The sequence below is a fragment of the Emydura macquarii genome, unplaced genomic scaffold, assembly GCF_026122565.2.
Source record: "Emydura macquarii macquarii isolate MOO-44397 ecotype Brisbane River unplaced genomic scaffold, CSIRO-AGI_Emac_v2 contig_2422, whole genome shotgun sequence".
NCBI lineage: Eukaryota > Metazoa > Chordata > Testudines > Chelidae > Emydura > Emydura macquarii.
In genome coordinates, this window is record NW_027132559.1 from 3,235,359 (window position 1) to 3,251,076 (window position 15,718).

At 43.8% G+C, this 15,718-nt stretch overlaps 1 protein-coding gene across 1 annotated transcript in view; it reads left to right on the top strand.

Moving 5' to 3' along the window:
- The first annotated feature begins 491 nt into the window (after positions 1-491).
- Positions 492-15,718, top strand: part of PIK3R4 (phosphoinositide-3-kinase regulatory subunit 4) — a 37,163-nt gene continuing 21,936 nt past the window's right edge. Inside the window, exons 1-6 of the mRNA XM_067561795.1 lie at positions 492-622; positions 1,787-2,559; positions 3,853-3,986; positions 4,115-4,697; positions 6,247-6,381; positions 7,446-7,667. Coding sequence (XP_067417896.1) covers positions 1,830-2,559; positions 3,853-3,986; positions 4,115-4,697; positions 6,247-6,381; positions 7,446-7,667 — 1,804 coding nt within the window. The 5' untranslated portion in view covers positions 492-622; positions 1,787-1,829. The remainder of the gene's footprint in view (positions 623-1,786; positions 2,560-3,852; positions 3,987-4,114; positions 4,698-6,246; positions 6,382-7,445; positions 7,668-15,718) is intronic.

A 15,718-nucleotide genomic window follows, 5' to 3' on the forward strand; every position in this document is an offset into this window, starting at 1 on the left:
GTGTGTGTCACCCTCCCCAGCCCGTCTCAGTCGCCCTGAGGCCTGGACCCTCTTCCCCAGGAAAGCTGAGCGCCCCCCTCATCACGGGACTCCAAGAGCAGGCGCTTTCAGACCCCTCCCCCCAGCACCGGGGCAGAGCTGGCAACGCCGGGCGGGGGACGGTATGGCGCCGGCTGTATCGCGCAGGCCGTTTCCTCCCCTCCCCCGCTGTCCCCAGGTGGCCAGTCCCGCCGTCCGCCCCTCGGGGCTGGGTGCCCTGGGCCACGGGCTCCCCGCGAGCCGAGCTTGCGACGCACCAACCGCCCAGGGGGCGGAGCTTCGGCTGGCGGTGACGCAGTCTGACGCGGTGACGCGCTCTGCCTGCCGCCTGCCGCCGAGTCTGACGCGGGGTCTCTCAGGGGTCACCAGGGGGACAGGCACTGGTGGGGAGGGGGGAGGGAAGGGAGCGGTGACAGAGCCCCGCCCCGCCCCCTCGCCGCCGGATGTGAGCTCAGAGCACCGCCCCGCCCCGCCCCCTGTGTCATGGTAGCCGCCGGTTCCGCGTAGCAGAGCGGCTCCCTTGAGGCTGGCGCCCAGCTCCCAGTCCCCGGGTGTCTTCAGGCCCGGTGGGGGCGGCTCCCGGGTGAGTGATGGGGGAGGGGTCTGTGGGTGGTTTGCGCCGGGTCCTGCTCCAGTCATAGCTGGGGGTGGGGCTACAGGGAAGGCAGTAGTGGGGGTGGGGATCCGGCCAGAGGGTGGGTATTGGGGAGAGGTCAGCGTGGGGGTGCTGCTCCAGGGAGGCTATTGGGGAAGGGGATCAGATGAGAGCAAGGTGATGGGGAGCTGGATGGTGGAGGGATGCTGCCCGAGGGAGTGGTATTGAAGGGGGGAGGGTCAGGTGGGCACTGGCTGAGTTGGGGGAGGGGGATGCTGCCAGAGGAGACTATGGGGATGGGGATCAGGTGAGATGTGGGTGATGGGGAGGTGGGTGCGGTGGGAGGATGTCAGGTGGGAAAGGAGTGCAGGTTATGCCTGATATGAGCACAGGGTGAGGGGCAGGAGGGGTGACTGTGGCAGTCAAATCTAGTAGAGACATGAAACCCTATTGAGTCTGGCACCCGTCCAAGCCCTACCTGTTCAGGCAAGATTGGCCATGAACATTCCAGTGGGCTCCTTCATTTTCTCATTCTTTGTGCCTAGTTTGTTGTAAACATCCCAAAGGCTGAAGCTTCTGTTGGTAGCTTAATCACTAGTTCACTGATTGAGGGAGCAGCAGTAGCAAGTGGGTGGGAATGCTGATTACTTGAGACCCTAGGTCTTTCCACACACTTCAGTGCAGTTGCCAGTACTCTCCTTGGAGAGTCGGGGCCAAATTTGCTCCTGGAATAAGTGGCTTTTGACTTCAGTGGGAGATACGCTTGCTTATGCCATGGTAGAACTTGGTCCTACATAGCCATCAACCAAATCGTGGTTTCATTGCACAAGGAAAGGCAAAATCCTCAGATCATTAAAGGGAGCAATAAGGGTGGAGCTATATTAAATGTTTATTAGAAGTCATGGGACATGTATAAAGAAAATATATTTTTTAAACAAATACAATACTTTAGGAGTATGAACTATTAACAAAAAGGCAAGGAACAGTTTTCAATCCTAGACTCTTGCATAATGGCAGTAGGAACTCCAGAGCAGAAGTTGCTGAATTTGTGTGGCATTTGAAATAATATTTGGATACTTTTGTAAATAATATTTGGATACTTTGATATGAAACACTGTAGAAATACAAGATAATATTTGAATTGTCTTTTAGGTGCAGTTGTGAAGTGCTGACTCTTGCCATAGGAGGTGACATCATGGGGAATCAGCTGGCTGGCATTGCCCCTTCTCAGATCCTGTCTGTTGACAGTTATTTCTCAGACATCCATGACTTTGAATATGATAAAAGTCTGGGGAGTACTCGCTTTTTTAAAGTTGCTCGGGCCAAGCACAGGGAAGGCCTGGTGGTTGTGAAGGTGTTTGCCATTCAGGATCCAACTTTACCATTAACTAGCTACAAGCAAGAGCTGGAGGAGTTAAAGATAAGGCTACACTCTGCACAGAACTGTCTTCCCTTTCAGAAGGCCACTTTGTCTGAAAAAGCAGCTATGCTCTTCAGACAGTATGTGCGGGATAACCTTTATGATCGAATCAGCACTAGGCCATTCCTAAATAACATTGAAAAGAGATGGATAGCCTTTCAGATCTTGACTGCTGTGGACCAAGCACATAAGTCTGGAGTCCGTCATGGGGACATCAAAACTGAAAACATTATGGTGACCAGTTGGAACTGGGTGCTTCTAACTGACTTTGCCAGTTTTAAACCAACTTACCTTCCTGAGGACAACCCTGCTGACTTCAATTATTTCTTTGACACATCACGAAGAAGGACTTGTTATATTGCCCCGGAGCGCTTTGTTGATGGCAGTATGTTTGCTACGGAGTTGGAGAATATGAAAGATCCTTCTACGCCACTAGTAGATTTGGCAAACAGCAATCAGCGAACCAGAGGAGAAATGAAACGTGCAATGGATATCTTTTCTGCAGGTATTTGGGGTGATCAGCAGAAAGCCATACAGGATTTATAATTTTGCATCAACTGGGTAGGGATTTTTTTTAATAGTAAGCTTACAGAATTTAGGGGGGTTTGGGCAGAACAAAACCCCACCCCAACTTTTTAGTGTTGACCCCAGCGCCTTCTATTAATAGAATAAGTACAAAATCTATATATTTTTGTGCAATATAAAAACTTTCATCACCATGGTATCAGAGGGCTTTTGTATCTGAACAACGGAAGTGCAAACTACCTTGCTAACATGCCTCAACTATGGTCTAGAGAGACTGCCTGGAAAAGTTTGGTCTCTGTCCATTTTTTTTCTTTTAGTGTAATTAGGGATCTGAATTTAAAGACTACAGCTCTAGTCCTGCAATGTGATCCACAGTGGCAGACATCTGTGGAGCCATATTGACTAGTGGGATTCTGCTCACATGGATCAGATTGCAGGATTGGTACCCAAGTCTTTGAAAAGAATACTTTTGTAGTTCTATGTACACAACATGCCTGCATAATTGTGTTTATTTGGCTATCATGGGCACTTTCTGCCCCAGTCTTGCTGTTATTGCGCAAAATACAGTTTTACTTGTTTTGCTGGTGTGTCTACACTGTAATTAGATACCAGTGGTTGGCCTGCGCCAGCAGACTTGGGCTCACAGGTCTCAGGCTTTGGGGTTGTTTAACTGTGCTGTATGTATTCCAGCTTGAGCTCTGGGACCCTTCCCCCTCACAGGGTCCTAGAGCCTGGGACCCCAGCCTGAGCCTGGACGTCTACACCACAGTTAAACAGCCCCGCTGTCCGAGCCTGGTGAGCCCAAGACTGCTGGCATGGGCTAGCCACAGGGGCCTAATTACAGTGTGGACATACCCATAGTTGACAAACACAATCATTGAGCATCACCACACAAGCAGAGGTCCTTCAGTCAGTCCTTCCTGAGGAGGGCTGGTTACTCTCTGCTTTCTCGGTTGGTTTGTTACTCTGCCACATGACAGTGTTGTGGTTTCCTTTTCTGGTCTTGCTTCAAGCACCTGCCAGCTGCAAAATGCAAGCTACCTCCTTATGGTTGTTCAAATATACTTGTAAGACTTGACATGTAGGGATCAAATTTGAAAGCAAATATGGAGTTTTTCTTGATGCAGAGACTTTTAGCTTAAAATAGGTCTTTGGCGACAATCTTTTATCCTTGGTATTTAGTTGAGCTGCACAAAACTTTTGTTTTTGTATGGACAGCAAAGGAAGAGTACCTATTTTATAATGCTCAGACATCCTATTTGACATTTTCCAGGTTGTGTAATAGCAGAGCTTTTCACAGAAGGTGTACCGCTGTTTGACTTATCTCAGCTTTTGGCCTATAGAAATGGTCTCTTCTCTCCTGACCAAGTTTTGAACAAAATTGAAGATCGCAGTATCAGAGAACTGGTAAGTAATATTGCATTCTGTAGAGCCATCTTATTTGTTCTGTTTCCCATTTTGACTACTATGGGGATAAGTTATCATTTGCATATTAGTTTCTAAACCTTGTAATCTTTTCTCCCATTGCCCTGCAGGTCACTCAGATGATCCACCGTGAGCCAGATAAACGTTTAGGAGCAGATGATTACCTAAAACAACAACGTAACAATGCATTTCCTGAAATATTTTACACCTTTCTGCAGCCTTACATGGCACAGTTTGCCAAGGAAACATTTCTATCAGCAGATGAGCGTATACTTGTCATACGTAAAGATCTGGACAACATTATTCACAACCTCTGTGGGCATGACCGAACAGAGAAAGCAGAGGGAGAGACAAAAGAGAATGGGCTGGTTGTTCTAGTGTCTGTGATAACTTCCTGTTTACAGACTCTCAAATACTGTGATTCAAAACTGGCTGCTTTGGAACTGATTCTGCATTTAGCACCAAGATTAAGTGTGGAAATTCTGCTGGATCGTATTACACCTTATCTGTTACATTTCAGCAATGACACTGTGCCCAGGGTGAGGGCAGAAGCTGTGAGGACGTTGACTAAAGTTCTAGCACTTGTCAAGGAGGTGCCACGCAACGATATCAATATTTACCCAGAATACATTTTGCCAGGCATAGCACATTTAGCGCAAGATGAAGCCACTATTGTCAGACTGGCATATGCTGGTAAGAGGGAAACATACCTTCAGGTTTTCTTGATCTGCACTCATTCTCCATTGTCTTGAAAGGTTTAGGTCACATGCTGTCATCCTTCATAAATAAAACTGCCATTGATTTCAGTGGGCGTTTCAGGCTTTTAAGTGTAAAAGTTTGTCCGCAGCAGTATCAGTGCTCAGTACTTTAGGTGAAATAATTTTTTGGTAGAAGCTAGTTTTCTATTTCAGTTGTACATGCAAAACCATATAGTGTTTTCTAATAAATCAGTTTGCAGAATGTTGAACATTAATAATGTCAGTTCTTTTGCTAGGACTGAATTGAGGCAGGTTAGGGCCCTAGGAATGCTACAGCACATGGCTCCTTGTTTCAGGAGAGACAAGACCCACCCTGTGCCCTGGAATGGCAAGAGGGACTTTTGGAAGTGCTAGGGGCAACAAAAGGTGTCCCCTCTTTCTCCAGAAAGGCAGAAAAGGTAGCAACAGGAGTCCCCAGTACTTACCCCAACAGTCAGACTGTATCTGGGTGGGTGAGCAGGGCCAGCTGCACTCTTTTCCTGCCACACCCAGGCTTTGTGGTCTTGTTTTAAGGTGAGTTAACTGATTGTCAGGTAACTCGAGTTAACCATCCTGATGATAAATGCTAATCTAGACATTCTCTCCAAATGTTTGCATATTACTGCACGGTAGCTACAGACATTCATGTCCTTGAACAAATTTGTTGTGGTGCATCTAGTATAGCACTTACTATCCTCTTGGTTAATTGGTTATTAATTAGCCTGGGATTAGGTGACCTGTTGGGCTAGTCTATTAGCCTTTTGCTTCTGTAAAAATAGTTCTGCTTATGTTATCAATGTATCTGGTTTCATTTTTACTTCTCCATTTGTTCACATCACAAAAGTTTGATTCACCTGGCCTTTTGCCTGGAATTAAAATTGCATGAATGTACTAGGTCACATTGGGTTGGCAGAACATGCAGTACAGCACTTAGAATCATAGAAGATTAGAGTTGGAAGAGACCTCAGGAGGTCATCTAGTCCAACCCTCTGCTCAGAGCAGGACTAACCTCAGCTAAATCATCCCAGCCAGGGCTTTGTCAAGTAGCAGCTTAAAAACCTCTAAAGATGGAGATTCCACCACCTCCCTAGGTAACCCATTCCAGTGCTTCATCACCCTCCTAGTGAAAACCTTTTTCCTAATGTCCAACTAGACCTCCCGCACTGCAACTTGAGACCATTGCTCCTTGTTCTGTTATCTGCTACCATTGAGAACAGCCTAACTCCATCCTTCTTGGAACCCCCTTTCAGGTAGTTAAAGGCTGCTATCAAATCCTCCCTCATTCTTCTCTTTTGCAGACTAAACAAGCCTAGTTCCCTCAGTCTCTCCTCATAAGTCTTGTGCTCCAGCCCCCTAGTCATTTTTGTTGCTCTCCACTGGACTCTCTCCAACTTGTCCACAGAGCCTGGTTCTTGTCAGTAGTAATAATTCTTTCCATCTGCAAGTACCAGATTTACACAGGATAAAATGAAAAAAATTATGGACCTGAATATTTATCATTACAGAAAACATAGCACTGTTAGCAGAAACAGCTCTGAGATTTCTGGAGTTAGTACAGCTGAAAAATCTGAACATGGAAAATGAGCCAACCAGTGAAGAAATGGATGAAGTGTCACATCCCAGTGAAAACTATGACACAGGTAATGTAACTTATGTATTGGTCAAAGCCTGATGTGCTGAGCACTTACATTTTCTGTTGATTTCAATTCTGAGTGCTCATTACCTCTTGAGGCTTGGCCTTGTATTATTAAATTCCATCTAATAGAATCCAATCTAATAGAAATTCTTTGTAAAATTACACTTTTATGTAAAGCATGGACTAGAAATACCTAAGTGCATGACTTGGTACTGAACGTTTATAGTGGTTTACTATTTTAGAGCACACTAAGCAGCTTGGGGATTATTGCTTAATTATTTAATGAAACTGGAAATCTGTTTTTTCGATGCTGCTTATTTTTCTCTGTATTCCTAATAGAGAGTATTTGTCTAGATTGTTAAAAATAAACAGTATCAACTCTGCCATCAGTTTAGGAAATGGGAAGCCACTGACAAGCAAGTGAATGTTCAGTTACTCTGTTTGCCACAAAGCATTTTGGTCATTGTTGAACCATTGTCTCTCTAAAGGTATGTCTACACAGTAAAGAAAAATCTGTGGCAGGCCTGTGCCAGCCAACTTTGGCTGGTGGGGCTCGGGCTACGGGGCTTTTTCATTGCTTTGTAGACTCCCGGGCTGGAGCCCAAGCTCTGAGACCCTCCCATCCTGCATTGTTCTAGAGCCCAGGTTCCGGCAATGAAACAGCCTGGCAGCCTGAGCCCCACGAGCCTGAGTTGGCTGGCACAGGCCAGCTGTGGTTTTTTCTTTGCTGTGTAGACATATTCTATGACTCACTTTGATGCTTCTCCACATCCTGACTTCAGCCATAAGTGTAATGAGTGGGTCACCTCAATGGAGGCAGAGCGTAGACTGTTTGGCGTATGTTTTTATCCATATCGGTGAAATACTCTATGGCTTCCCAAGTTCAGAGCTTGAGGATGAATCCATTTGTAAGCATGCCTTCAGAATCCTGTCATCCTGTTGCATTTCTGTCTTACTGAGTCAGCTGTACTTCAGAATTGAATATTTTAATTAATTTTAAATGGTGGCTGACAAATGCAAATGGTTTGCTTCATGTTGACTCAATTTTCTATTGCGTGTCTCTTGCAGAGCTTCAGGCTTTGCATGAAATGGTCCAGCAGAAAGTTGTTACTTTGTTGAGTGACCCAGAAAACATTGTGAAACAGACCCTAATGGAAAATGGAATAACACGTCTCTGTGTCTTCTTTGGACGTCAAAAAGCCAATGATGTCCTCCTATCTCATATGATCACCTTTCTCAATGATAAGAATGACTGGCATCTTCGGGGAGCTTTCTTTGACAGCATAGTTGGTAGGTATTTGGCTTCTTTGCTGAAACATGCTTAGATGTAATCAATTAATTGACTATACTGCTGCAGGTTCTTAGAGGTTTTTACAGTCACAGAAGAGGGCTTCTCCTAATCCTCAGGTATAGAGGCAAGCAATTTAATGCTCATGCATGTCTTTTTTTTTTTTTTTTTTTTGTAGCAGGATGGAGTGATTTAAAATCAAGACCTTTTAAAACCCTTGATTTAAAAAAATGGATTTAAGTGAGGTTGAGGCTTTGTAAAACTTGATAATTTGTGCTGTTGCAATTGTAGATTAAAATTTATAATGAACTTAATTGTAAATGCTGTTTTATTTCTTTTTTAAAAGCCAATACTATTATTTTAATTTTACAAAACTGTTAGTTCCCACTCAAAAAAAATGGAAAATGAAGGCACTGAATACTGCAAGCACTTACAGAACTTTACTTGCATGAATAGTACCATTCACTTAATACTATTATTCATGTGCTTAAAATAAAACATGTATTTGCAGAACCAGGGGCCTAAAACTATATTTTATTAAACTTTTCTTAGTGGCATAAAATCTCTCATTTAGAACAAAATTGGTTCCTTGTTAACAATTAAAAGTTATTTAGTTTCAATACATTAACAAAGTTATTACCAATTTTGTTATACACACGGGCCCAAATGTTCAAAATAGGAGCTGAAAGTTAGTTTCTGAGGTGTGGATTTAGGAGCTTAAGTCTCATTGGCTTTCAGCTGCAAACCCTGGTGGAGGAACGTAGTCTGAAATATGAAGCATTTCAGCTTTCTTGACTTGTGGAAGTTCAATATGGCCCTGATCTTGCACTACTGAAGTTATTGACTTTTGTCAGTGACCTTTGCCATTGGTGCATGTACAAACACTAGATGAGAAGGTGGTGCTGGCTGCAAATATAGCATGGGCTATTGGCTTATCAGTTTTGTGGTGAATGTGTGGTGTTCTCACAGTAACGATATTAGTGGATTTACTATTGTCAGCAAAGATAAACATTGTAAGTGTAAAACTTCATAGTTGAAAAAAGCCTTTATGTAAAATCTGAAATTGCATTAACAATTAGGAAACTAATTTAAGAAATAGATACAAAACATCTACTTTAGTAATTTCACTATAACATGGGAAGGAAGTAAAAGAACTAGCAACACATAAATGAAGACTCTAATCCAAGTGTAAAAGATCAATTTAACTTTTAAATCATGATTTTTTTCCATCTCAATTTACAAATATGCCACAAAATATTTAATTAGGAGGCATAAGATAGTGAGTCAGTGGAAGTAAGACCTAGCAATGACCAGCAAGGTCTGTTATCAGGATCAGACCCTTACAATCATAAGTCAAAACAAGTAACCATACGGCAAAACAAATAAAACCCTGACCAACATGAGGTTCAACTTGGGCCTGCATGTGGAGAACTGCTTGGCTATAGACATTCCTTCTTCTTCTCTTTTGGTTCACTAGCAGCTATTCTTATGGTCCCTCCTCTGAATACCTGTGCAAGGGGAAAGTAAAGGGAAGACAGAGTTAAACCTTTGCTTATTGGTACCCTGGTATACTCCTGCACACTGCCAATTGGTGATAAGGTAGCTTAGAATAAAAAAGGTGAAAATGCTGCCAAACATGTTTAATGACCTGAGAGTGATATGACAGGTACAGGAGTCACACTTCTGTCAGGTTCTGGTTAAATAACTCTTCCCTTAAGTAATCTTCAGCCTCTGTATTTCTCCTGCTATTTGAAAACTAATAGCAAAGTGTCCATGTTTTAATTTCATTTCATTCTAAAGGTTCCTTCTGTACTCTGCAGAAATTGTATGCAATTATTTTTGGTAGGGAATGCTATAATTTGCATTGCAAAATGACTGCCTTTTATGATCCTCTGTTTTCATAGGCATTGTCATAGTGGACCAGACCATTATTCTATCTGGTTTTGTATGCTGTCATCAACAAAGGGCAGTACCAGATGCCTCAAGAGGAGGTGACCACCCCCCCCCCCAAAAAAAAAAAACAAAACAAAACAAACAAAAAAACCTCTGCAATAAAAGTTATAGGATAACCTGCTGTTAGGGAAAGCTTCTTCATAAATTTATATTGTATAATATAGAAATCAATCTCTTCTCAAAGTTGATATTTTCAAATATGAGGAAAAGCCATTTGGCTATTTAGTTTCAAGAGTAGAAGCAACTACTCTTCCTATTGTGTATTAGAAAACAAGCAGCAAAATAAAAAAGCCCTAACTTGCTACTTTATTTCTAGTTTTAAAAAGAGTTGAAATTCCTAAAGTCCTGTGTACATATCCAATGTATGTACAATACTGAAAACAATCAGGTCCTCTCTCAATTCACTTCTGGCTTCCAGATGCTACTGTACTCCTCTACAGACACATTTATCAGCTGTTCATGGCTTGTAGTATGTCTTGTATTGGGGAATGCTAAAAAGTTGGGGGATAGAGGTGCATAAATCTAAGAGATGGAAAAATTGCCCCTGGAAAAACTTTTGATAATAAAATGCTGAAAAATAACTTCATTTCAGCAAATAAATGTATACACCATTAAGTCTTTATAGAAACAAATCATACTTATGCTTACATACCAGCTTTCAGGTTTAAAAGAAACAAAAGGAAGTACTTAACACAATGCACATTCAACCTGTGGAATTAGGATGTTCATTGAAGATTAAGGTTGGAAGGGACCTCAGGAGGTCATCTAGTCCAATCCCCTGTTCAAGGCAGGACCAACCCTAACTAAATCATCCCAGCCAGGGCTTTGTCAAGCCTCAGCTTAAAAACCTCTAAGGATGGAGATTCCACCACCTCCCTAAGTAACCCATTCCAGTGCGTCACCACCCTCCTAGTGAAAAAGTTTTTCCTAATATCCAACCTAGACTTCCCTCATTGCAACTTGAGACCATTGCTCCTTGTTATGTCATCTGCCATCACTAAGAACAGCTTAGCTCCATCCTCTTTGGAACCCCCCTTCAGGTAGATGAAGGCTGCTATCAAATCCCCCCACTCTTCTCTTCTGCAGACTAAATAAGCCCAGTTCCCTCAGCGTCTCCTCATAAGTCATGTGCCCCAGCCCCCTAATAATTTTCAGTGCCCTCCGGTGGACTCTCTCCAATTTGTCTACATCCTTTCTGTAGTGGGGGGCCCAAAATGGACACAGTGCTCCAGATGTGGCCTCACCAGTGCCAAATAGAGGGGAATAATCACTTCCTTCGATCTGCTGATAAAGCTTCTACTAACGCAGCCCAATATGCCATTAGCCTTCTTGGCAACAAGGGCACACTGTTGACTCATATTCAGCTTCTTGTACACTGTAACCCCCCAGGTCCTTTTCTGCAGAACTGCTGCTTACCCAGTTGATCCTGTCTAGCAGTGCTTGGGATTCTGCCATCCTAAGTGCAGGACTCTGCACTTGTCCATGTTGAAACTCAGATTTCTTTTAGCCCAATTCTCCAAGTTGTCTAGGTCACTCTGTATCTTACTCCTACCCTTGAGCTTATCTGCGACTCTCCCTCCAGCTTAGTGTTATCCGCGAAATGGCTGAAGGTGCAATTCACCCAATCATCCAGATCACTAATGAAGATTTTGAACAAAACCAGCCCCAGCACCGACTCCCAGGGCACTCTACTTGATACCGGCTGCCAACTAGACATCGAGCTGTTGATCACTACCCGCTGAACCCAATGATCTATCCACCTTATAGTCCTTTCATCCAACCCATACTTCTTTAACTTGCTGACAAGAATACTGTGGGAGACCGTATCAAAAGCTTTGCTAAAGTCCAGGTATATCACGTCCTCCACTTTCCCCGCATTCACAGAGCCAGTAATCTCATCATAGAAGCCAATCAGGTTGGTCAGGCATGACTTGCCCTTGGTAAATCAATGCTGACTGTTCCTGATCACCTTCCTCTCCTCCCAAGTGCTTTGATATGGATTCCTTGAGGACCTGCTCCATGATTTTTCCAGGGACTGAGGTGAGGCTGACTGGTCTGTCGTTCTCCAGATCCTCCTCCTTCCCTTTTTTGAAGATGGGCATTATGTTTGCCTTTTTTCCAATCATCCAGGACCTCCCCCAATCACCACGAGTTTTCAAAGATAATGGCCAATGGCTCTGCAATCGCATCAGCCTACTCCCTTAGCACCCTCGGATGCACTGCATCTGGCCCCATGGACTTGTGCATGTCCAGCCTTTCTAAATAGTCTGGAACCTGTTATTTCAGCACTGAGGATTGCTCACCTCCTCCTCATACTGTGCTGCCCAGTGCAGAAGTATGGGAGCTGACCTTTTCTGAAGACAGAGGCCAAAAAAAAAAAAAAAAAAGCATTGAGTACTTCAGCTTCCCCTCCCCCCGCAATCTTTCACTAGGTTGTCTCCCCCATTCAGTAAAAGGCCCATGCTTTCCCGGCCACCTTCTTGTTGCTAACATACCTATAGAAACCCTTGTTACCCTTCACATCCCTTGCTAGCTGCAACTCCAGTTGTGCTTCGGCCTTCTTGATTTCACCCCTGCATGCTCAAGCAATATTTTGATACTCCTCCCTAGTCATCTGTCCAAGCTTCTACTTCTTGTAAGCTTCCTTTTTGTGTTTAAGCGCACCAAAGATTTCTCTGTTAAGCCATGCTGGTCACCTGCCATATTTGCTATTCTTTCTGCACATCGAGATGGTTTGTTCCTGCATCCTCAGTAATGTTTCTTTAAAATGCAGCCAGCTCTCCTGGACTCTTTTTTCCAACTCATATTAGCCTCCCAGGAGCTCCTACCTCTAGGAAGCTAATGTTGTGAAGGCCAAAACTATAACAGGGTTCAAAAAAGAATTAGATAAGTTCATGGAGGATAGGTCCATCAGTGGCTATTAGCCAAGATGGGCAGGGATGCAACCCCCTTGCTCAGGGTATCCCTGGCCCCTGATTGCCAGAAGCTCGGAGTGAATGACAAGATGGATTGCCGATTCTGTTCATTCTCTCTGAAGCACCTGGCATTGGCCACTGTCATCAGACAGGATACTGGGCTAGATGAATCACTGGTCTGGCCCAGTGTGGCTGTTCTTATATTTCCTTAGAAGACTGTGACAGCAGAATTGCCTTACTGCAACTTTCTCTATAATCATTCTTAAAGAAAGATTGCACTTTTATGCAATGGCTTCTTGTGCCAAGAGCCTAATGACCGGCTTATTTAAGGGTACCCGACTCTCCTGTTTGGATACATCAGAAATCTCATCCACTTATACACCAGTACTTCCCCACCTGCTTAGTCAGCTAGTAATGCCTTTTAGGTGAGAAGAAAATACATTGTAATAGCAAATAAAACCATCTTTAGTGGTGGTTAAAGTTGAAGACACTTTCCATCCAGCCATCCAAAATCCTAAAAAAATGGAAATAAAATGATTTGTGCATTCCTTTCCATTTTCATATTGCCAAAATGCTATTAATGAAATCCTGCAACACTCTGTAAGGCTTTCCTATCTATCTCCAATATACAAAAAAAGCAACATGAACCCCAGCTTAACCAAACATGCGCTCAAATGCAAAAGCTTAACAGTAGCCTTTTATGCTTCTGTTTCATTTATATTAACAGATCAGCACATCTGACTGTCACACATTCCATGCATTTGGTAAGTTATTCTGCTTTAACATTGCTGAGGTCACTGTCAAGGTTTTACATTAGGCTTCAAGGGAACTTATGTTGGGTTATAGGGGTATTTGGAGAATGTCTTATGAGAAATAATGTGACCAAGTGTATATTCTGTGTTCTGGCTTTTGCTATTTCAATGAGATTTTTATACAATAAAGGCTTTTAATCTCTTATTAAACTGAACTCTAATACAATCTTAATTACAGTGCATTTACTAATTATTTAACAACAATTCTGTAACAGTAGCACTAAATATTTTTCTCTCATCTCAGCCCTTTCACTTCTCCCTCTTCGTCTTTTCTTCTTTTATCTGCTAATTACAGTGACCAGCATTAATAAATGAACACTTATATGAATCATTGCTGTACTAGAGTAGCTGAGACACCATAATTATTTCCTGTTCTATCTTAGAGGGTGTAGGAAGTTGTGTTGACTTTGTAATAGTGACCCCTTTATAGATGCCTGGTGTTCACCAAATATTGGCTTGTGGCTAGAGATGGCGGTGGTGATGTCAGGTAATACATTTATATCTGACAGATTGAGTGTATTGACCAGAATTGGCTGTTAGTGGCAAACTACTTGTTACTTTTCCATCTCCTGATGGTTGTACAATTTTTGTATGGTTGTCATTTGCAGGAATGTTAATTTGATGGTGTAATGGGTTAGCAGTGGTCCCTCCCTCTCTGCGTCAGTGGGAGGCCACTCCACCTCACTACCTCACTGTGCTCAGCCGAGTGATGGGAATTAGCCACTCAGGAGGCAGTCCATGAGCTCTGGCCCTCAGGCAGGGCAGAGCACCGAAAGGTCAAGGAGGCTCTGGTCTTGTGATAGGGCAGAGCAGTAAGGAGTCTGTGACCCTGAGCCTTCAGGCAGGACAGGGCACCAAACAGTCTGAGGGACTCTGGCCTAGTGGCAGGGTGGAGCCAGCAAGCAGTCTAGGGGCTCTGACCTATGGTGAGGTAGCTGCCATCCTAGACATGGGGGGTTGGCAGCAGGGGAGGGATTAGGGGGACCCAGGTGCACCCTACTCCACCAGGTCACAGCCCAGGGCCCTATCAGTGGCAGAAGATTCCACCACTGGGTCAGCAGGGTCCCAGCCAAAACACATTGACTTAGTATTAGGCCACACCACAACCAGACTAGGGTCTGTTGTCATTCTTTAGCGTACTTCTGTCCGTGGCTGTCCTCTGTCTCCCTAGGATAAATAGGCAGCGGTAGTCCAGGCAGCGCCTTGGTCGGCTCTTGGCTCCAGCGGCTCAGGCCAGTCTTTGGCATGGCAGGGGATCTCCCCCGAGCTCCAGGCTCAGGAGCAAGCAGAGGGCATCCGTCTCCTCCAGCAGCTCCCCCTGAACTGAGCTACAGGGCCCTGCCTTTATACTTCCTGTCCCGCCCCTTGACTTCCAGTGGGAGGGGTGAGGCTGGCCTGGCTCCACCAGCCCAGGTTCAGAGCGTGGTCCCTCCCTCTCTGGGGCAGTGGGAGGCCACTCTTCCTCACTACAGATGGACATATAGCTAGGGAGAAGGACTGAGATTCATCCATGTCCACCATCCTTACAGTGGCCAGTGATGATCATCAAATCCTAACAAATAATGTCTGCTCAGACTCCCTTGTGCACACCATTACTGGCAGTGTGCCTTGGGGGAAAATTGCTTCCTTATTCTTTAGTGGGATACAGCTGCTGTGCTTTGATCTCTGAGCCTCAAAAGAACTTGCTTTGAATCTTGGCCCCTTTTTTCTAGGCATTTGAATGCATTTTAAAATTTGATTTAATCTTGAAACTAAGGGTAACTTGGCTTCAGAGTTAGTAATGCTGTAAAGAAGTCATTCCCAAACCAGCTTTTTGATCATGAATAGTATGTTTCTGCTTCTTAACTAAATAGTATGCCTTTCAAAAATTTCAGGCTGTAGTCTGTTTTGAAAAATTTTATCCTTAAGAAATATCTTACTTTCTGACAATAAATGCTACTTCATAGCATTGTAACATCTCAAAGGTACAAATAGTGACACATTAGGGAGAAATAGACATGTATTATTAGCTTTTATTGATGTAAATTATGCTAGACTAACATTTTGGGAAATATATAGTTTACTTCTGTCATTCCAAACCTTTGAGCAATATTCAAACATCTGCCCCAGGAGACCAAAACACAAAACTCTGCCAAAGAAATGTCTCCTCTTTGCTCTCCAACCCTGCCATAAATCCAGGAATTTCACACCAGTCCGTTTTTCAGTAGTCCTATTGGGTACTTGTTTCTAGCCCTTGGCATTCCCTTTATCTTGTATAGTTTCAGACTCCACCAGTTTGCTCACATCTGCATCCAACCTCACTCAGACACAAAGCCAAATCTGACTGGTGCAGCTGTGTGTGGATGTGGGGGTCTGTCCTCACTGAACAACTTC